This window comes from Stigmatopora argus, chromosome 1 (assembly GCF_051989625.1).
Source record: "Stigmatopora argus isolate UIUO_Sarg chromosome 1, RoL_Sarg_1.0, whole genome shotgun sequence".
Taxonomy (NCBI): domain Eukaryota; kingdom Metazoa; phylum Chordata; class Actinopteri; order Syngnathiformes; family Syngnathidae; genus Stigmatopora; species Stigmatopora argus.
This window is the reverse complement of record NC_135387.1, coordinates 7309945-7324357: the sequence shown is the minus strand read 5'-3', so window position 1 is coordinate 7324357 and position 14413 is coordinate 7309945. Positions and strand designations below refer to the sequence as shown.

The 14413-nt window shown below is 38.6% G+C and overlaps 1 protein-coding gene across 2 annotated transcripts in view; it reads left to right on the top strand.

Annotated features, from left to right (window-relative positions):
- Positions 1 to 14413, top strand: part of vps13d (vacuolar protein sorting 13 homolog D) — a 44198-nt gene that overhangs the window by 8451 nt on the left and 21334 nt on the right. For both annotated transcript variants that reach the window (XM_077618672.1, XM_077618598.1), the window contains exons 14-33: positions 188 to 318; positions 417 to 471; positions 611 to 778; positions 849 to 979; positions 1052 to 1184; positions 1249 to 3498; positions 3563 to 3711; positions 3966 to 5009; positions 5632 to 5722; positions 5832 to 5958; positions 6033 to 6213; positions 6722 to 6946; positions 7967 to 8105; positions 8222 to 8426; positions 9887 to 10058; positions 10225 to 10334; positions 11652 to 11876; positions 11963 to 12258; positions 13534 to 13667; positions 14115 to 14270. In XM_077618672.1, coding sequence (XP_077474798.1) covers positions 188 to 318; positions 417 to 471; positions 611 to 778; positions 849 to 979; positions 1052 to 1184; positions 1249 to 3498; positions 3563 to 3711; positions 3966 to 5009; positions 5632 to 5722; positions 5832 to 5958; positions 6033 to 6213; positions 6722 to 6946; positions 7967 to 8105; positions 8222 to 8426; positions 9887 to 10058; positions 10225 to 10334; positions 11652 to 11876; positions 11963 to 12258; positions 13534 to 13667; positions 14115 to 14270 — 6122 coding nt within the window. The remainder of the gene's footprint in view (positions 1 to 187; positions 319 to 416; positions 472 to 610; positions 779 to 848; positions 980 to 1051; positions 1185 to 1248; positions 3499 to 3562; positions 3712 to 3965; positions 5010 to 5631; positions 5723 to 5831; positions 5959 to 6032; positions 6214 to 6721; positions 6947 to 7966; positions 8106 to 8221; positions 8427 to 9886; positions 10059 to 10224; positions 10335 to 11651; positions 11877 to 11962; positions 12259 to 13533; positions 13668 to 14114; positions 14271 to 14413) is intronic.

Genomic DNA, 14413 nt, shown 5'->3' with positions numbered 1-14413 from the left:
GTAAAGGAGGCCGCAATGTTACTGGGACAATTTCAAAATAAAATAATGGATACAGGAAAGGCATGTATGTCTTGGGGAAATTTGGAACTTGGATTTTAGGTTTCATAACCTGAAAATTTTAAACCGAGAGGACCTTGTAGGTAGAGGTATGACTGTAACTTATCATGATGTGCTGTCATGTCCACAGAGGTGAAAGTGGTTGTGGAGTCTTTGCCTCGCTCAGAGTCTTCTTTACTATCTGTAAAGCTGGGTGGTTTGTTTCTCAGAGACTTGACCACACACGGCACCATCTTCCCTGTATTGGTCTCTCCAAAATCAGTAAGTGATAGATTATGGCGGAAGCCAGGCATAATGCAGTCGTAGCATTAAAAATTAAAATGAAAATTGTTCATTTAACATGACTTTCATGCGTGCAGGACATGGTTGTCATTGCTGTTAATCAGACACCTGGGCAGCCCAGTGGAAATCCAGGTAAAGCGTCATTTTTGTCAAATTCAACATTAATAAATTTTAATAGACACTTCTATCACATGGATATCTTGAGTTGTTACATTTATTGTAGACTTGACATTAGATGTTTGCTCTCTATTGTCACGGATTTTGAATGCAGAAAGTGTTTCACCGCCAGTGTTTGAAATGATTTATGAGCGTAACCCTTTGAGGTCAAAGTTTGAAAGAAGACTGGAAGTGAACACTAGCCCACTGAACATCATCTACAACCCACAAGCAATCAAAAAAGTCACAGAGTTCTTTTATAAAGGACGTGTCCATTCTTCTGGTGAGTCGATGCTATTTACGTCAGTCGGTTGTAACTGTAATGAGTAATGTGATGTAATGTTACGTCCTAGGTTTTGGCTATCAGTCCGAGTTAGAACTGAAAGTAGCCGAGGCTGCCAGGAGGCAGTACGACAAGTTAAAACGGCAGACAAAGGCAGAAATCCGACAAACCATCGATCAGCTTCTTGTGGGAGAATTTATTGTGAGTAAACTCAAAAGTTTTGTAACTCAAAAGGCAAATAGATTATTTAACAGATTTTGTGATGTTGTCTAGGAAAACAGTAAGCGTTGGACAATGAAACTGGACATCTGTGCACCACAAGTCATTTTTCCTGATGATTTCCAGTCAGGGGATCCAATGCTAGTTATTGTTGATTTGGGCAGGATTTTGCTCACCAACTGTCAAGGTAAATTCCCCATTTTTTATGTCACATTGTGGAAAACACTAAATATTTGTGTTTTTTTTTGAAGATGACTCTAAAGACTGCAAAACTTCTCAACCTGAAAGGGAAGACCTTAGTGATGAGGAGTACCAGACACCCCTGGCCACTCCTCCAGAGTCTCCACCTGAGCCTGAGATGCCCTTAAAAGACTGGCTCAAATGTTCTGAGCTTCCCAGCCTCAATTCACCAGAGAATACAAAGGCTTATTGTAGACAGCTTTACGAAAGATACTCTTTGTCCTTCAAGGATCTGCAAATAATGGTTGGTCGCTACAAGGACAATTGGAAAAACCTTCAAGAGAGTGAAGTTGGGCCGACTCATGTGGTGGAGAAATTTAACGTGTTGTTGCAACTGGAGCAGAGATTGCGCTATACTTCAGATCCTCAGTTGCCAGGCGCCGTGTTGTCAGGAACCCTACCTGATCTAAAAGTTCATATCAACCTTGAAAAGATGACAGCTTTGAGGAGTTGTCTGGCTAGGCTAAGCAGTCCAGCTGGGAATGGAAACCAAGGACAAGATACGGTGTCAAAGTCCCCCGATCCGCTTACTCTGCGTCATGAGAAAATTTTTCAAAGAGAGGACAGTTCATGGAAAATTCAAGGTTCAGCCAAGAACTTGACACAAAGCGTCATGACATTAGAGCAGCACACGAGGGAAGTCCTCGTGGAGTCACGTCTACTGCTGGCTGAATTTAAGATAAACTATATGCAGCTAGGAGTGGAGAGTGATGGACGCTACATTTCTGTTCTCAAGGTATTTGGCACAAATGCTCATTTTGTCAAGCGGCCGTATGATGCAGAGGTCTCTCTCACTGTCCATGGGCTTCTTTTGGTCGACACCCTACAAACCTATGGCTCAGACTTTGACCTTTTGGTTTCATCTCATAAGAATCTCAGTTTTGACATCCCCACTGGCAGTCTTCATGAGAGCCAGCCATCTTCCCCGATGTCATATGAGAGCAGATCTTCCGAGCAACAAAGCCATCCCACTGAGCCAACTTCCGGTTTGCGCACAGATAGAATCTCGACTCTCAGCCTATTTCTCAACGATCAAGAAGCCCTAATTAAATTAGAGTACCAGTTTGTGAGCTCTGATTGTCCTTCCATGAACCTGGACAGCTCCCTTCAAGTAATAAGCATGCAGGTCAATAACTTGGACATTATTTTAAACCCCGAGACCATGGTTGAACTTCTTAAGTTCCTTCAAAAGTCTTTCCCCAAAGAAGAAGGCACTTGGTCTTCATCATTGCAGCAACCTTCTATACAGCCCTGCTCTGAGGAAGAAGATGGGACTTTTCAGTCAACATATGACCACAACAAAGAGTTAACTGTCGAGATTCATAGACTTAATCTTCTTCTCCTTAGAACTGTATCCACGGGCACCGTTTTAGGTGCTGAGAAAAAAGGTCTGAAGATTGCAACCGCTAGCATTACTGGCACCAAGGTTAATGCTTCCGTTGGTAGTCGAATGGACATCAATGGGTCTCTTGGTTCCATTCAATTGGTAGACTTAACCCAAGAAGGCGGCCGAAGCCAGTTTGTTGTTAGCATTGGCAATGCAGAAGACTCCCCAAATGATGAAGTTCTAACTCTACTTGCTGACAAAGAACTTTCTCCTTCAGAAGCCCTAAATTTCCATCTTCTAGAGAATTTTCAAGGGGACTGCACTTTACATTTGCATATGGCATCTTTGCATTACAACCACTCGGCCAAGTTCTTGATGGAGTTGAGTCTTTCTGCGAATGAGGCAGAGGATAATTTTCGTTCCATGTTGAAAAATGCTGCCACCAAAGTGTCAACAGTTCTCGCCACTAAGACAGCAGAGTACAGTGGTATGTTTTCACTCTTTGAGACTCCATCGAAAAGAAGCCGAACACAGAGTTGGTCTTATCCATTAGAGGATGAAGAGGATATTCCAATGGAGGAAACGGAACCCACTTTAGACACGTTCTTTGTAAAGTTGACCCTAAATATAAACATCGAATCGCCAGTTGTGTCTATTCCTCGCAAACCTGGGCACCCTGAACTGCTGGTAGGGCATCTAGGTAGTATAACCATCCAGAATTTTATCACTGGTCAACATTCTGAAGAGGAGAAACTGCAAGTGCTTGTGAAGGATATTCGCTTGTACTCACTAAACATGAGTCATTTGGTTTTGAGGAAAATGCAAAAGGGGGGACAAAATGGTAGTGATTCACCATCCCGAAATGGAAGCATCAGTCATGGAGAACCGCAGTTCACACGTCATGACTTTTTTGAATACCTCAGCCGAGGAAAAGGTAACATTATTCATACTAACAACCTCTAAGCAATCTTACTAATGTTGCTTTTTCCCCCAACCAGCCTTCCATATATTAACAGACACCACTATTGAGTTCACCCTGGAGAAGGCCACCATAGATGACGACATACATGCTTTTCTCACCACCAAAGAATCATGCAAGACCACAGGGTTACTGAGAGTTGAGGGAAAATTTGTCAAACCTGTTCAGGTAAATATTCATTTAAAAGAATGTATAGTGGTAGTCATTTGGAGGTGGCCCACAATTTGTTTAATGGCAATGGATTAGGCTATGGCATTCTGATAGTGTTCTAATTGTAACCACTGCTGACGTTGGGCAGACTGGCAAAATTCAGGCAGCTAATTTAAGATGTCATTCCTTCTGACCACAAGTGTGCATATTTACTTGTGAAGCTAAGCAGCACAGAAAATGAATTGTGTCTTCATGTATGTCTCTGCTTATAGGTGTTCCTTTGCAAGACTGTGTATGAACAGGTCCTCCAAACACTGGATAATTTATTTCTCATAGAGGAGCAACATGTGAAACCCAGTCAACCACCAACACCACCACCACCAACTCCATCCTCTACCAGACCACACCGCTTTCCTGACCCTCACGGTGGACTGTTTGCAAAGGATCCTCCTTACATCAGCTTGTCACACTCAATTCTCTCCTCGCCTTTGCCTCTACATTCTCAAAAGAATACTCATCACTCTTCTGCATTTACTCAGCTGAAAGTAAATGTTCATGTGGCAGAATTACAGGTCCAGCTAAGTGCTGACCTTTCCCAGGGCTCCCAAGGCTTAATCAGTTTGCACTTCCGTGACTTGGAGGGAGACTTCACCAAAGAACATCCAAATTTATTGGAAGTACAGCTAATTCTGCGTTCACTGCTCATGGAGGATCTCCTAGAACAGAACCCTGAGCATAAACATCTTATGATGTCTCGGGGTGCCCCAAAACCCTCTACATTCAGTCCTAAAGAATACCTCTCTCATAGTTGTCCATCTGCTTCCAATGCCCAGTTCCCAGATATGCCTCGTTCATTGCCCTCCCATATGGAAGAGGCCCAGAATGTCTTCAAACTCTACCAAAGACATGCTGGAACTCCTTCAGCAGGTCATCGTAAATGTAAGAAGGATCCGGACTGTCCGAGCACTCCACCGCCTTCCCCAACTCACCCTACATCGTCCCCCCAACCACCTTCTGAATTTGATGAGTCATTAGTTCACATCAATGTCTTACTCGTGGATCCGACCCACCCAGAGTTCAAAAGCCGTTACGGCGGAGTCGGGCGAAGTATCGATATTGACTTTAACTGCCTGGACGTGTTAATCACATTGCAGACCTGGGTCGTCATTCTGGATTTCTTTGGTATTGGCTCCACAGCCAATAACCATGCAATGCCTTCTGGTTTCTCTCATTCTGTGCCAGGACATCCTCACTTTGAGCCAGACCTCGCTGAGGAGGTCCCAAACGAGGTCGTCAACTCCAAATGGGACCTGAAGGTATTTCTGTGACTTAAGTATTGGTAGTATTATGTATTATATAGGGTTAAAGTAAATATTGCCGTCATAGTTTTAACAAGCAGGGGGGCCTGGCTTTGGCGGTCCCCCTTGCTTGTTTAGAACCGAAAGACAATTGTTGCATTATTTAAAAAAAATCTTTTGAAAAATGGGTGTTTAACAATTGTTGCATTATTTAAATATATATATTTTGAAAAATGGGTGTTTAACAAATAAAAGATTGTTTACACAAGAAATTCAATCACTCGTCTATTAGGATCCAACAGCCGTTAAAAAAGCCATACAAATTTCAACTCTCTACGTTGCATGGTTTGGACAAACATAGCGAGAGAATCTTAACATCCACACAAACACTCACACACCCATAAATCACGCTTTTATAAGGATTATAGATCAATGGGGACTGGCTAGATCCTGTAGTGATGCCGACGCCTAGTGATCGACACAGAAACGATGATTTAGTGTCATTAATGTTATTATTTTACTGATTTTGAAGTCATTTCCTGACTAATTGCTTCAAAGATATAAACAATATTGAATTGTGTTTGGTGTTACATCTGTCTCCCAACTTGCTTGAAAAATCTGTTTTTGTTTTAAATTTTAGGTTCATTCCTTGTCTCTTGTATTGAACAAAGAAGGCAATGACCTTGCCAGAGCCAGTGTGATCAAATTATCTGCCCACCTGGAAATGTTGGGTATGTTGTTGAATATGTCCACAAACATACTGAAACATTTACAAGTACTGTCTGTTGATAGTTATGTGATCCTCAACTTTTAATTTTTCATTTGCTGAATTTTTTTTAGACAGCAACCTGGTATTGACAGGCAGTTTGGGAAGTTTGTACCTCAGTGATCTTACCCCACATGGCGATCTCTACAGGGAACGTTTCACTACACGTGGAGGGGAAGCTCTAATATTCAATATTCACAGGTACATATCACAGCAGTGCAATTTCGGTATCCAGTCCTGACATACTTTTTATCACCTTTTGGATTCTGTTCCAGATATGGTCGTCCAGATCCTTACCTCGAGCGTGAATATGACATAAAGGTTTCAATGCTGATGGCCTCAGTCCAGTATGTCCATACTCAACGCTTCCAGGCTGAAGTGGTGGCCTTCATCCAGCACTTCACGCAATTACAGGATGTGCTTGGCAGGCAAAGAGCTGCGATGGAGGGCCAAACTGTAAGTATGACTAACACATGATGCTATTCCAGGATTTATATGCACACTTTGAATACAAGGAAAATAAGAAAAAAAGCTATAGTCTATTATAGCTTTTTTACTCATACTTTTTAATGATATCAATTTCAAAAAAATAACATCGAGGTAGCTTTGATTTGGATGTGACTATTTTGCAACAAAACACATCAAGGGGTTAAAAGAATAGTGAGGGGCTTAAGATTTTGACCTTAAAAACTGCCTCAATTGCCACTCACCATAAGTGATGTGTCACTTAATTTTTAAGATAATGTCGATGCTTTTCTTCACTCAGTTTGGATAATTTCAATCTTGATATTATGCAACACCCCTTCTTTGGTGATGGACATATACAACCAACCGTTGTGACAACAATCCCTGCTCTCCCTTCGAACGTATATACTTTCCACCATCCTCAACACAGGCATCCTGTTGACAGCCAAACAGTCAACACCCCCAAGATTTGGCTTCTTTATGTTTTACTTCACTGCAGATACGAGACCGTCCTCATCGCGCATCCAGAGTTCTGCTTGATATTGAAGCTGGTGCTCCAGTCATTATCATCCCAGAAAGCTCAAGTTCAGCAAAAGTCATTGTTGCAAATCTCGGGCAGCTAAAGCTGCAGAACTGCTTCTTACCAGCTGGTGCATACGGCACTTTCTCCGCTCGTGACAAGGTAGAAAAAATGACCATGGCACATACCTTTTTTCCTTCTCTGGTGAGTCATAGTCCTCCATTGACGACCTAAACATTTGTTTCCATATCTAACTCTACACTAACTCCTTTTGTGTTGTTGTTTTGATGATGAACACACCAAAATGGAACACTCAGCCTTTCTTATCTTTTACGTTAATATGTAGTCTTTAAATATAAAAAGTTATTGGGACTAAGGACCAGATAGTAGATTGTTCAATTCTCACTTCAGACATGGAAATTGGGACTGGTTGCTTGAGAAAGTTTCACTTCCTCATTACAGCACTGCTTGTTTTCTCTTGAGTACACTCCTATTTGTTTGAATTGCCAATTTTCTGGGCAGCCTGTTAATCGCACCTTTTTCTTTTGGTCCTTTTTGCATGTTTGTTTCAAAATTGTGGGTGGAGCATGAACACAAAATATCCAATACCAGGGAACTCCAGCAAAAAGGGGAAAAAGTCGATATACGAACTTTATTTTTTTTCTCCAAATTTTTGTTTTGTGCTCTGTGACAATAATGATTTAACAAGCTAGAAAATTTGGCTACTGCTTTAGTTATTGGGCAATTTATTTCCAGATATATTTCCAGATTTAAAAACAAAATGCTGGGTTCCCCCCAAAAAACATGTGAAGCCATCATGTTTTTTTTAAATGCTAAGTCAAAGGAAAATTTAAATGAACACGTATGTGTACTTATAGGACATTTTTAGCAATACTTAAAAAAATGTTTCTTACAAAATGGCTCAGTCTTGAAATTGAAATAGACAAATATACAATGCAGTTTATAGTTCAATGGCAATGAGCTGGAGCAGGTTTGTTTACATATCGAACCTAAGAGTTTGCCAACCCTATCACAAGACATGGTTTATTACTTTCTTTTATAGTTGTCTTTTAGCTTAGAGAAACCTGGTGGCGCTCATATAGCACTGGGGGAAAACTGCAAAGCAGTTGGACTCAATTTAATTATCTATTTAAAGTTTTTCATGTCATGGCTCTGCCACACAACCCAGTTTTCACAATAAATGACTGCTTTCTTTTGAAAAAGGAGCCTGCGCAAAATGCTGAAGCGTGGTCTTATGAGAAGACATGGTATCCAACGTCCCCCAGCAACGCCACCTTTTGTTCTAACGGGAGTGCACATCATGACACAGTTCAGGATTGGGGTAGTGATCCAATCTCATCGGGTTGGTGTCCCTAATTCAAAAAAAGAAAACACTTTATTTATTTTTGGATTGACTGTTAATGTAGGGGATTTAATTGTAAAACCTAAAAATCATCTCATTTGTTTTTTTCCTCTCAGAGACGCACGTGTGTCTTTTGGATTGCATTGCTCTGGATCTGCAGCAGATGGATATTTTTGCTGCAGAGCGCCTGCCTTGCCAATCGTGTACAGCCACTGAAATTTCAGATGTTATTTTTCCATCCTATGTTGTCCGGCGGATGGGAGGAAACCTGCTGAAGGAGTGCTGTCGTCTTCAGCTTAAAGTAGAACGGAACTTAGACAGGTGATTTCTACTTTATTTTCCTTTAAACCAGGAGTGTCAAACTCATCATTGTCGTGGGCCATATTGTAGTTATTTTTTCATTTGGACAGCCTTATTGTTTTCCAATTGGGGCTTATACACCAATAAACGATTATCAAAAGACCTGCCAATTATTTTAATTGTCAGTTAAATGGTTAGACTTTGTTGACCTTTTTAGCCTCTTGGTAGCAAATACAGTGGTACCTCGAGCTTAATTCGTTCCGGGACTGAGCTCGTAAGTCGATTTTCTCATAACTCAAACGAACGTTTCCCGTTGAAATGAACTAAAAACAAATTAATTCGTTCCAACCCTCTGGAAAAAATACCCAAAACAGGATATTGGATTGGAAAAAATGTTTCATTTGTTCTAATTCGCCATCTATTAACAAAGTATCAAATAACTAGTGGTTTAATAGTACAGTGGTACCCCTACATACGAGCACCCCTACATACGAGCATTTCGAGATACGAGTAAAATTTCGAGCAAATAATTGTCTCTAGATACGAGAAAAATTTCGAGATGCTAGAAAGCCAGGTGGCCAAGACCTGAGAGGCTGTTTATCATTGTAGCGCACTGTCTTTTTGCCGCATCTCTTTCGTGTATAACAGATATCTACGAGCACTGGGCGGAGCGTTGCATTATTTTCAGTGTTTTTTTTCCGTCAAAATTTTGCCCGAAATTTTACTCGTATCTCAATTTTCTCGTATGTCGAGGTACCACTGTAGTCTGGTAGTTAATTTTCAGTTTCATTTATTTATTCGTCCTTTTAAGTAAACAAAAAACTGAAAGGGTGAAAATCTGTAAATATTCAGTTTATTCATTAAATTAATTGTTTTTAATAAATAAAAGGACAAAGATTAAATATTAAATTTATTTTTCATTGTTGGTTATTTTTATTTAATTAAAAACTAAGAAATGTAAATACCTTTTAGTCATTTTTATGTTTATCTTTTCATTTTTTGAAATATTTTATCTATTTTTAAAAAAGGTAAAAACAGTAAAAACCTTTAATTACATTTTATTGTATTTCATTTGCGTTTTTATATTTTTAAATTGAAGGCACATTAAAAAAATGGAAATATTCGAATGTTTACATTTAATAAAATAATTCATTCACTTTAAATTAAAACAAAGTAAAATCTTTTTATTATTTTATTACATTTTGTTATCTTTGAGGACTACTGAACATTTAGTCAAATTTTCTTCTATTGAGAACATAAAATCGATCCACATTGTACACTTTTTGGCCAAACAAAATGATGTGGTGGGCCAAATCTCGCCTCCTGACATTGAATTTGACCCCTGTGCTTTAACCCATTGGCTGTCAGCAATGGACATCAAGTTATTTTTAACTCTCAGTCAAAATGGAATGAACCACTATTCACAATCAAAAAACATGAATAAAAAATATATTTTTTAAACTTTTGCTTGGTTTTTCCAGTGAGCTCAGCCATGCAGTTCCTGATATGACTATCTACGGCAGTCTGTCATCAGTGCAGTGCTCTCTCGATCCAAAACACTATCAGCTAATTCGAGGACTGCTGGAGAACAATCTTGGAGAACCTATTGAGGAATTTCTCAGACCCTTCAACCTGCAAGACCCCAGTATCTACGTAAGTTGTTGACCCATCCCCAATTTAACGTTTTCACCCGACCTCTGGTATGCACAAAAAAACATTATTTTATTATGGTCCCATTCTCAAAGCCCCAATTATGATGATGAATGAAATGAGGACAGGAAATGAGAGAGTATTAATGACAGGTGGTGTTTATTTTCAGACCGTGTTGAGTGGAGACGTCTTCACCAACTTGTCAATTTTGGTGGATATGGTGGATGTCAGCCTTGAGCTCATAGACACCAGTAAAGCGCAGAAATCTTCACTAGCAAGGTTTGCTTTTCCATTATTTAGAATGGAGCTGCTACAAATCATTGTTTTCATATTTGATAAATCTATCAGTTTTGCAATTAGTGGACTAATTGGCTCAACTAGCCTTGATCAAAATCTAAAGATCAGTTGAAAAATATTTAGAATTTCCCCTTAACAGGTTTGAATCTATGAATGAAATTTTAAGTAGAGCTACAATATGCAAAAGCAAGTAAGGGGGTTAGGAGTAGGCCATGTTGCTAGAGGCCTTGCTTATGGAGCTGGACGATCCGACCATGTTCAAAAAGAGAAAACTTGTCAGCTTTAGCTATCAGGAGCTCTTGACCATAAGAATCCCTGACAAAAAAGATAATTTTTAGCAGATTTAGATTTTTATAGCCTGTGGTGTTTTAATTCAAAATGTTTTTTGTCTCCCACTCACTAGCTTTTCCATATTATAGCTCTACTTTAAACCTCATTAAGGCCCAAATTTCCCAAAAGCTTATTGTAGAAAAATTTCAACTGACACTTTTGGTCAGGTCTGTATATGAATCAGGTCTTATTTACGGTAATGTTACCCCACGTTCTATATTTCAGCTGTTAATGTGCTTTGGAACCAATGTGTTGAGAAATGGACTGTGAATATTATTTAACAATGTAACTTTTATTATTTTCCAATGCAAAATCAGTTTGCTTCTCCTGTGACCCTTGTGGAAAAAAGTGACTTGAAAATAAATAAACATAATATTTAGATTATATTTAATTATATTTACACGTTCTTGACACAAACATAAAGACAAACAGACCTATGGAAGCGAATTTATAATCTCCGCCTTCCATAGACTTTACGTACTTGCGGAGATAAACTCAAAAAATTAATTTTATAACATTTACTTTTGAGAAGATTTTGACAATTTTTAGGTCTCTAAATAATCATAGATCAAAATGGTTCTTAATTCATTTGATAAATGATTAGTCCTCAATTACTCAATTTAGGAGTGACAGCCTTAACTTACAAAACTGTATTTCTCAGACATTGTATTATAAATTACACATTTTTAAAATGCTATATGTAATTTTCACAAATACAAAAAAAATGATGGCTCAATATATCTTTTTACTAATGACAAACTCCTTATATATTTAGTCTAAATATATTATATATATTATCTAAATAATTTAGATAATGTCCAGATAACGTATTGCAACTCAACTGTCCAGATACTATTAAGCACTAAGGCTTTAAATCTTAAATGCTAAACATATACTATGATGAACGTCATCTCATTCAGCTAACGGGGTCAATTGACTAAAATGTGTTTTTTTTTTTTTAACCCAAAGGTTTAACTTCTTGAAATCTAAGCTTCTCTTTGAGAGTTTTTCCAATGGATCCAAATCAGTCAATCTGGTATCTCACTCGCTCCTTGCTTATGACACACGCTGCACGGGCGAAAACGAGAACACCTGTGGACTTGATGAGACCAAGCAGAATGTATTCGACTGTATTCTCCAGCCTTCAAAAACTGGCACAAACCAGGCATCTCTGCAACTAGAACTACATTACAGGTGCATCATGTAGAAGAAAATCTTCTCAATAGAGTGGAACTTAACCGCCATTTCCATCGTACAACATAATCTCCAATTTTTCACAGGTCGACCCGAGACTCGTCTTGTTTCACAGTGGTCCTGAATAACCTGAGGGTCTTTCTTATCTTTGACTGGCTTCGGCTCGTGCAAGACTTCTTGCGGCTGCCAGTGAAAAAGCCTTCAGGAGCCGCTGTGAATGTTCACTGTGCTTGTAATCCCAGCACTGATTTGGAAGCAAATACTAATTGCATCAACACTGGGGCTGTCATACCAAAGAGGGTCAAGAGTGGTGTGGTCACCAAGAGATCCACTGTGCCTGTTACCCACAGTCGCTGCATGGAAGTTAAGGTCAACGTTACAGGTCAGTTATTTAACTTCATTAAACTCATTGGCTGCCAATGACAGTGCTATGTGTGCAACCCATTTTGACTGTTAAATTGGATTGGGCTATAAAGCGCCATCAATGGTACTGATAGATGAGCATTAACATTCAGTCCACCCACATTGAATGAATTGGATGCCCTTCTTTGTCAATGGCAAGTCAATGCAAATTTGTTTGTACTATAGCTCAATTCAAAGCAAGGTAATTCAAACTGCCTTAGATCAGATGAAAATCAGCAAGACACAATGAAAAAAAAAATTGAATCAAAAACACAAATAAAATGATACTTAAAAATTACGTTCACAACCATTCCTCCCACTTTAAATAAATTTGACCTATATTGTTGTCAATGGGAAGCATCGAGTTCTCATTTATCTTTAAATTGTTTTTAACTTAATTTAATTTTTTTTCTCCCAACGTTTTATTACCATATTTTCCGCGCTATAAGGCGCACCTAAAAGCCTTCATTTTTTTTCAAAAGCAGACCGTGCTCCTTATAATCTGGTGCGCCTTATATATGTATCAATATTGAGCCGCAACTACGGTAAGCAACTGGGATATATAGTTCTTTTGTCAATCCACCCGGAATGACGGCGAGCACTCTAATTCAGTGCTCATTCAGAGTCGATTTACAAAAGAACTCCAGCTGCTAGATGTTGCCGTCAACAGAGCTTTATAAGCTAGACTGCGAACTATATATATTTATAATTTGTTTCATTTTTTAAAATTAGCTTAGAAAAAAGAAAAAATGCAGATGTGTATTTAAAATGTTGATCATTTATTTTCTTTTATTTAAACCAAAAATCTAAAATTATAAATGCTGATTTCTTATTAATGCTATGAGAGTTACAGTGGTACATCTACTTACGAAATTAATTGGTTCCAGAACTTTTTTTGTAAGTAAAGTAGTACCTTATATGTTAATTCTCTAAATCATTCCACGGTCCTCAAAACTACCAACTAAACAAAACTTCGTAAGTAGAGTAGTGCTTTTATGTTTATCCTCTAAATCATTCCATGGTCCACAAAACTACCAACTAAACCCTTTAAAATGATCAGTGTCCCAATTTTGTACTATATATAATTATAAATTCAAAAAACAACTTGGCATTAAATAGAACGCCAAAGGAGTAACCATTTTATAGGGCGCAATTGGTGTAATTAAAATATATCTTACTTCCATGATTTGTTTTAGTAGCTGATCAAACTAGGGGGATGAAAAATTAAAAAAGAAAAATGTCTGTTTTTTTTCAGGCACTGAGTTTGTCATTGTAGAGGACTCAAGTTGCATGGATACTAATGCCATCATTCTTAAAGGCACCACTGTTCTCACATACAAACCTCGGCTGCTGGACAGGCCCTTCTCAGGAAGTCTTGCTGGCATAGAGGTAAAGCCTTTTGTGCTACATGCATTTTTGTCATACCTTATTATCAAGTATTATTGTTGCAACACAAAGTTTTTGGTTAATAAAACTTTTTTTTAAATTTCCAACACCACAATCTGGATCTCAGCTGACCTCAGGCGAAATTCAGACTACATCCTAAACTGTTCGCCAGTCAGTTGTAGGGAGAGACAGACTCACAATCACACCGCCACTGAGCAGAGTCAAGGCGAATGAACCACTATACCATCAGTGATGCTGAATCAAACCTATTGTACTTAAATATACTTTTATCAGGCATCTGGGACATACAAAATTGTATACTAATCATGTAGCTGAAGAGACATGAATGCCTAAAGTTTCCCAGAATGCCAGCTTTTACCATATTTCCAGATAATTGTTAATTTGTCTTTGTTAATTTGTTTTTCTTCTGACCCCTTTCTTCCCCATTAGGTGTTCTCGTGTCGTCTTGGCAGTGAACAAGAGACAGCGCTGTCCATTATTGATCCAGTCAATATTCAGGTGGAGCTGTGTGGAAGCCCCACTTACCAAAGCAGCTCAGGTCTACTAGATGCCTTTAGTGTGGAAGATGTTCCACCGTTGCTTGAGGTCAGCCAGACTTATTTTATTTTGCGATATGTGCTGTACAATAATTGGCTTTCAACAAAAATAGCAGAAACGTATGCAATTTAATGACATTTTTCAAAACATTATCACTTGTTGTTTTTTTGTTTAATCTTGCACTTGACAAA